Source organism: Ostrea edulis, chromosome 2, assembly GCF_947568905.1.
Source record: "Ostrea edulis chromosome 2, xbOstEdul1.1, whole genome shotgun sequence".
NCBI classification, from domain to species: domain Eukaryota; kingdom Metazoa; phylum Mollusca; class Bivalvia; order Ostreida; family Ostreidae; genus Ostrea; species Ostrea edulis.
This window is the reverse complement of record NC_079165.1, coordinates 83,272,121-83,279,907: the sequence shown is the minus strand read 5'-3', so window position 1 is coordinate 83,279,907 and position 7,787 is coordinate 83,272,121. Positions and strand designations below refer to the sequence as shown.

At 37.2% G+C, this 7,787-nt stretch overlaps 1 protein-coding gene across 1 annotated transcript; it reads right to left on the bottom strand.

The window, feature by feature from the left end:
- Positions 1-830: 830 nt before the first annotated feature.
- Positions 831-7,583, bottom strand: LOC125680744 (golgin subfamily A member 6-like protein 22). Its single transcript, XM_048920505.2, has 7 exons — positions 7,177-7,583; positions 5,961-6,056; positions 3,443-4,854; positions 3,001-3,232; positions 2,766-2,885; positions 2,535-2,633; positions 831-2,097 (listed from the first exon to the last, which is right to left on the bottom strand). Exons 1-7 carry the CDS (start codon positions 7,249-7,251, stop codon positions 1,786-1,788), a joined length of 2,346 nt encoding a protein of 781 aa, XP_048776462.2. The 5' UTR covers positions 7,252-7,583; the 3' UTR covers positions 831-1,785.
- Between the last annotated feature and the right edge of the window lie 204 nt (positions 7,584-7,787).

Here is a 7,787-nt window from a genome sequence, read left to right as displayed (position 1 = left end):
AAGGAGTGTATCTTTAATCAAGGCGATAATTAACCTCATTGTTGAATATTGTTTAAACATCTTGCTCTCACAGTTTCTGTTATCCGCTAAGTTAACTAAACTCACGCATAGTCGGGTAACAGTGCTTCCAAAACCAAGCCTCGCCGTAGTGGTGCGAAACGTCATGCAAAGCTGCCAAGTCGTGCGACAATCCTAGAGGGGCTTAAACACTTGTCACTGACAGTCTTAACAGATTTTCTTCTCAACAGTCTTACACAAGAAAGGATTTTTCATAATCCATCTTGACACTCTAGTCTGTCCCTTTTGCCGTAGTTCCGCTAAAATCGAGCGGGAAAAACATTGCAAGTTTTACGTATAAAAAGGGAGATTTCCTCGGTTAAAACGAGCGGTGACTAACTAAGTAGCCACCCGACTGTCTTCTATATACTGGTGGTTTCTGATTTATAAATAACTAAACACGACAAGCTCAGTGTAAATATCCCTAAAAAATTACAACCTCTATAAAAATACAGATGCCTTCACCTCATTCGTCTGCGCAGACAAGCTAAGCTGCTTATTTGATATGCCTGTTTGCTGACAAAATATGCATACAAACTTTGGAATTTCACTGGAGCCCAAAAACTTCAATATTTTCAAAAAATGAAATTTATTGCTAAATTGTATGGTTTGTCGTTGCATGGTGCTTTACATTTCAAACGATTTATGTGGAGAATGAAATAAAATTGATACAATTATGATTAAATATTTTCAATCATAATTTTGTTGTCTAGAACTACATGGGCAGGCGGAACTTGTGGAAACTTATAAAAGAGAAAACAAAGAACACATAATTTATATTTGTAGTTTTAATCTCAACAACAAAAAGACACAACAAATGTACAGATAAACACAACCTGTGACTGATAAAATGCCAGTCATATACCAAGCTTAAATGCCATTACGATGAAATGTAAAGTTCTCACTAAAGGAAGTGTTCGATAAAACATCGGATGAAAATGTTTAAAAAGAAATAAATGCTAAAATCAAGATTAGCAATATAAGTAGTAGTTTAAAAATTTGTGTAAATGAATCCTTCCACCATTTGATGGTTGTGTTTATATTTTTGTGTCCAGGGTACAAAGTATTACCTACCGGGAGACATGGGAAATGGCACAGACAAGAATGAAATATTGCAGTTTCTGTAATACTAAATGTCATGGCAACAAAACAGCATAATTGTGTCCTTTGACTAGATTATGCATCCTATGACCATTAGTGAACGATTCTGCTCCCTTTATCCCAACATTCCAAGGACACGTATTAGGTATCCGCTCTGTCGCTAGAATAGAACAATTTACCGACACACAACACATAAAGCAAAGTCCAATCCAACATTATCCAAATGTCACGGCTAGATGCAACTTCTCTTATATATACACAAAAAAAATGACAATCTTTATAAAATGTCCCTGGAGATGCACAATACGACTCAATGGAGGCAGTGAACTAAAAAAAAGGCAGTGCTCTGTTTACAAATATTGGGACTAAAAAGACTGAGACAAATGTGTTAGTACAATGAATGTAACTCCATCAAAACAAAACCTTGAAGATTAAAGTAAAAATAAATCAACAATCACAACACAACTCCATTTCTTATCAATACATTCTGAGCATAGTGCACATGATATTCATGCAAATCCCCCTTGCTTAAAATAAAAACCTTTTACATGTATGTATATTTTATGTGGACCCTCATAATTATAGAATTGCCAGTCTGTAGCGATATAGAATTGCCAGTCTGTAGCGTTAACCTGGTCGGGATGAAATAGCCTGCACCAAGCCTTTGTGCAGTACCACACCGTTCTCTTCCCTCAGCACGGCCGGCCACACAAGGTAGTCCACCACTTCTCCCTCTGTCGTGTAAAAATTGTATTTTTCCCGATCCACGGGGGTGCCATGCCGGATTTTGAACTGTAGGTACATCGGTGGGTCCTGAACCACCATCTCCCAGCTGATGGCCAGACATTTCGTGATGTAGGGAGCAATGTCTTTCACCTCTTTCATATGGAAACTTCTCAGGTGACGGGACTTCTGGAAGTCTAAGACACTTAGGAAATCCTAGAAAAGAAGTAATGTCGTATATAGTCAATTACACAGGGTTTTGACACAGTCTGAGCAAACTGGTATATAGAGTAAAGCCATTCACTCTATATACTATATATACCAGTTTGCTCAGATTGTGTCAAAACCCTGTGGTCACTTGGTGATAAGAAAATTTCAAACTATCAGACCTGTAATGGCAAATCGCTTCTAAACCAGTTTGTACTTTTCGAATACTAGATCTGGTACATGTGTAAATAGTCGTAAATTCTAAAATATGTTGATATTTTTTGGTATAGTTTAAAGAAATTGATAAGAAATTTCGCATTCTCTATGATTCTATAACAGGGGCATCTTATCCGCTCTGTTCTGTATCACACATATATTTATCATATATATGTGATAGAGAACAGAGCCCCTGTGATTCTATTTACAAGAACTAAAACCATTCTTACATCGTATAAACTGTCCAGGAAGTCTCTGGAAGGATCTTTCCGGAACTGTACGATCTGATGGCGAAGACTCGGCGGGATATTCTCTGGAGTCGACTGTTTCTGTATAATGATACTCTTATATAAATTCTAAAAGAAGATTTCACAACAAACGATAACGAATCCTTCTAGTAACAACGAAATCAGCAATAGAAATCAAGACAAGTTTGACAGTTTGTTGCCATGGCAACTTACGGATGACGGTGATCGTCTGCTGATACTGTTGCGTCCATGTGCGACAGAAGGGTTGGTCAGCAGGGAATATACTGAGTCCAGCTGCTGCCTGGCCGTTCGTCGGCAATGGAGATATGCTTCCTGAAAAAAAAAAACATGCATGCCAAATAAATTGAGCAAGATTTTCACTAAAGTTTTAGCAATCTTATCCAAACATTACTTGTGAACGCAAACGGAAATACGGAGCTGTACTTACAGTGCAGAAGTCCATCAGTATTTGTAGCGATTTCTTTTCCTCTCTTTTGAATACTGTTGTGAGTTTTTGGTATGCTTCACACCATAGGCCACCATAAAGTTCGACAGCAAACCGTTCCGAGATTTTGTGCAAACGACTCGTATCGTCTGCTATTGGAACAGTCAGCGATGCAGCACCGTTCATTTTCACTGGACTAGTGCCATTCTGTTTCTTGTTTTCTTGCTCATGTAATCTGTAAAATATATTGGAGGTACATTTTCGGTTATACTTTTGTTTTCGATTTGTTTTCGGGTAGTTTCGGTCATGGTAATTATGTTTTGACTAAAGAAAGACTAAAGAAAACACCAAAATAACGTCGAGAGATGTAACGAGTCTCTTAATGAGGGTTCTCCTTCGTTGCATTTGAGTCGGTCTATCACAATTACTACTCTGAAGTACGTACCGTTTCATAAGTTCCTCATTCAATTTTTTTGCTTCCCTCAATTTCTTCTCAGTTTTGTTGCATGTCTCTTCCCTTTCCTTGACCAATGATGTCATTGTCTGTATTTTTATTCCTTGTACTTTGATTTCTTCGCTCAGGGTTGAATGCTTCCTCGATGAGTTTTCTAACGCTGCCTCCTTTTCACCATGGGCAACAGACAACTCATCCATCTTCCGTTTAAGGTTTTCAACCTCTGTCATCAACATTGTTAGCTGTGATGACATAATTGCCTTCTCTTTCTCTGCTTGGACTAAATTTGTCTTCTTTCCTTCACATTCAACTTCCAATTTCTTTATTTTGACCACCAAATTGGAATTTTCCTTTCTTGTTTCCTCCAAGGCTACGAAGTTCTCACTATGAAGATCCTCCAGATTGTCTTTGTCGACTTCCAGACGAATAATTCGAAGTTCCAGTTCATCTAGATGGTGCCTTAATGTTGTCAGATCTTTGTTGACCAGTTTGTGTGATTCCCCCAAACTCTCTACCCGCGGTGTTATGTCCTCTTCTGTACGCTGTTGTTTTGTGGACTCCATAGTGTCAATTTTACAAGCAAGACTGCAGCATAATGTGCCCATTTCCTCAAAGGAAGTTAAAATATTTTGTCTCTCATTGAGAGCAAGTCTTAACCTTTCTTCCATTTCATCTTTAAATTTTTCACTTTCTTTTGACACAGAATTCTTCAAATCTTCGTATTCAGTAGTAATCTTATGTTCTCTTGCTTGAAGTTGTTTGTATGAGTCTTCCAAACGCTTGATTTGGTCTTCTAGTTGTGCCTTTTCTAATGATAAGCTCTTCAGATGTTCACTCTCGGAAATCTCCTTTTTGAGTTGGATGTTTTCGGTTCTGAGTTGTAGAATCTCAGACCTCGATTTTTCTATTTGCTCTTCTAATGCACTAATATCTACCTCTTTCTTTTCCGCCACGACCGGTGTCTTCTTTTCCGGCACAACCGGTGCTTTCTTTTCCGCCACGACCGGTGCCTTCTTTTCCGGCACAACCGGTGATTTCTTTTCCGCCACGACCGGTGCCTTCTTTTCCGACACAACCGGTGCTTTCTTTTCCGGCACGATCGGCGCTTTCTTTTCCGTTACTACCGGTGTGGTATTTTCTGACACGACCGTTGCATTCTTTTCTATTTCCTCTGTCTGTGTGATCATGTGTGCTTCTGATTCCGGTGTTTTCTTTTCAGCTTTGTTAAGTTCCTGCTCTCGGGGTAGATCATCTTGGATTTCTTTGATATCTGTTTTGTTGTCGTCTGCTTTGCCTTTCTCTCTCCTCTCTAGAAGTTTGATCTCCAGCTCTTTAATTAAGGGGCTGCTGGGTTCTTCCGGTGGGGACACCTCCACCTCCTCCCTGTGCACATCCCCATTTGTCTGTTTACAAAACAACAGTCTTAATATCTAAATTTAATCCTACCACGAGTAAGGAAGTTGATACACTTCCGAAAGAAAGCGTAATAATTGAACAAAACTTTTTATATTCATATTTTATCAAAGAACATTTATAATATCAAAATCAAAATGTTTCAAATAATTGAAATGGGGTGCTATTTGCCAGCTAATACATTTCATTTACACTCTAATTTAAAACCCAATTGATTGTTCTGCATTGATTTTCATATGTTAAACATGATAAAACCAAAATCGATTGTTCCGTATTGATTCGAGTGATTTTTAACATGTTAGACATATTAAAACTAAAATCGATTGTTATGTGTGATTTTATATTGTTTAACATCCCTCTCGAGAACATTTCACTCATATGGAGAAGTCACCATTGCCGGTGAAGGGCTGCAAAATTTAGGCCTATGTTCGGCGCTTACGGCCATTGAGCAGGGAGGGATCTTTATGGTGTCACACCTGCTGTGACACGGAACCGCGGTTTTTGCGGTCTCATCCGAAGGACCGCCCCATTTAGTCGCCTCTTACGACAAGCAAGGGGTACTGAGGACCTATTCTAACCCGGGTCCCCACGGAAATGTGTTGATTAGCATTCGTTCTGCATTGATTCGATTAACATAATAAGACCTATGTCGAATAATAGTTCTGTATGGATTTGATGTTATACGTAATAAAAACAAAAACTGTTGTTCTCTATTGATTTCATATGTTATACATAAAAAAAAAAAAAAAAAAACCCAACAAAATCTATTTTTCTCTACTGATTTCATAAAACTAAAATCTAATTTTCTCTACTGATTTCATATGTTATACTTAATAAAACCAAAATATATTGTTCTCTACTGAATTCATACGTTATACATAATAAAATACTTTAGGCCTATATTGATACGATTGATTTTGATATGTTATTCATAATAAAACCAAAATCGATTGTTCCAGATTGATATATTACATATAACGCAAAAGAAAGGAGTACGAAATTAAGAACGCTCAGTGTTGTGGAAGATCAGGGGTACCCCCTGCAGTACCCCGTCAGGATTCATTCAAAACATGCGAGATATTAATTAAATAATTACCTGGGCTACGTCTGGTACACTTTCCTCCAAAGGCGGTTTCCTCTCATCCTTAATGATAAGTGGGGTCTGTTCTTTTTCTTTGCTTTTGGCATCTTTCTGTTATTTTGGAGAGAAAAATGTTTTTGAAATAATAACCGATCCCTTGTTTAAGGCAGATCGTAGGTCATGGTCACATGTTAAATGTCTGCTTGTGCTTTGTTTTAAAAATCTTTTAGATACTTTACAGCGAATTTAATCTGGATTATTGAGGTTATAGCAAGCTATCAAAATTAGCCTGCACGATTCCATTCAGGTGTTTCAAACGTTTTAAATGACGGGGAACCTTAACAATTCCGTTCAAATATAGAGGTGGGATAGATATGTAGTGCGTGGATAAATGTCTTTCCAGCAAACCGTTAATGTAATCATAAATTGGACATATTAACACATCTGTCGGATCAATATTCTGCCGTCTTGAAACTGAACAACACAACAGAATCGATTTGACATTTCTTTAACCACGTATTTTAATTTTATCACATGTAAATATCTGGTGCTCAGAACACCTTTGTTTATCTGAGGATAAATACAAATTAGTGTTGTCACATAATTCTAATTAATGTCTGCCCACGTGTACGTATCAATATTTTTAAGAAATTGTAAATGTAACAAATATATACGAAGGAAACCATTTATCTGCAAGACTTCCATTGTTTTATTCAGAACAAGTAATTAATTCAGTTGAAAGAACTTTTCTCCAATCCTTTTTGATTGATATCAATAAAATACCTCCAAAAACAAATGTCTGAATTTCCAATACTTTCTGTATCTATCGTATATTAGCATTGAGTAGCTCTGTATAACAGGAAGAATTTGTAGATTTTATCACTAACAGATATCCCTAACTCGACAAAATAATATAATATATATACAGTCCTTGAGGAAACGGAAATGTCAATAGTACACTAGTACAGTCCACCTTGTCGCTTCGTGCATTAATCCGCAAACGTTTGCGTATTAAACTGAAAATCGCTGCGTGTTTTGATTGTATCAAAAGTTGAGTACACGATCTATTTTATCTGTGTAAGTCATCCATCAGATCCTCACATATTTAAAACAAACATTCATATTTAATATAGTTACACAAAGGAAAATCAATGTCTGAAAAGCTTGCCAGGATATCTTGTTTAAGAGACCACGTGAAATATACAGTGAAATTAAGCTTAAGGTGGCTCACCTTTCTGTCTTTCGGTTCCTTGTTTCCTCTCTTAACTTTGCTTTTCTTCCCAAAACATGAAAACAAGCTAGACATGGCTGCCTCACCACTCGGCTTCGTCAGATCGATTTACAACGGATCGGGTAATCAAATCCTCCCCTCAATCCGGGGGTAATCTTATCTGTGGCTGATACTGTGTGGTTTCTCACGTTACACATCCACCCGTTAATCGGTCAAAATCACCACATGTTCACAATCAGTACCGTACACAACCACTGTATATTAGTATAAATAATGAATTATGCACGCCGGGGAGAAGTTATTATTTGGACCCTTTCCGTAATGATGAAGTGGAGAAAATTTTGTAGAGGTATAAAATTTTTGTAATAGCTGCTGGTGTTCTACGGGGTGTGATGTATTTTTCGGTACTGAGCTATTTTCTTGTTATATGCTATTTTTAATCGTTGAGTATTCCTAGAACGTATCAAATGACACGTGGCTACTCATGTAATTATAAGCGATGATTATGTACATATGTCATTACGACTAATTGCACACCCATATATAGACACACAATGAAAAAGCTGTACTTACACACATTTTAGTTCAAAGTGAGAACTTTACATGTTAAA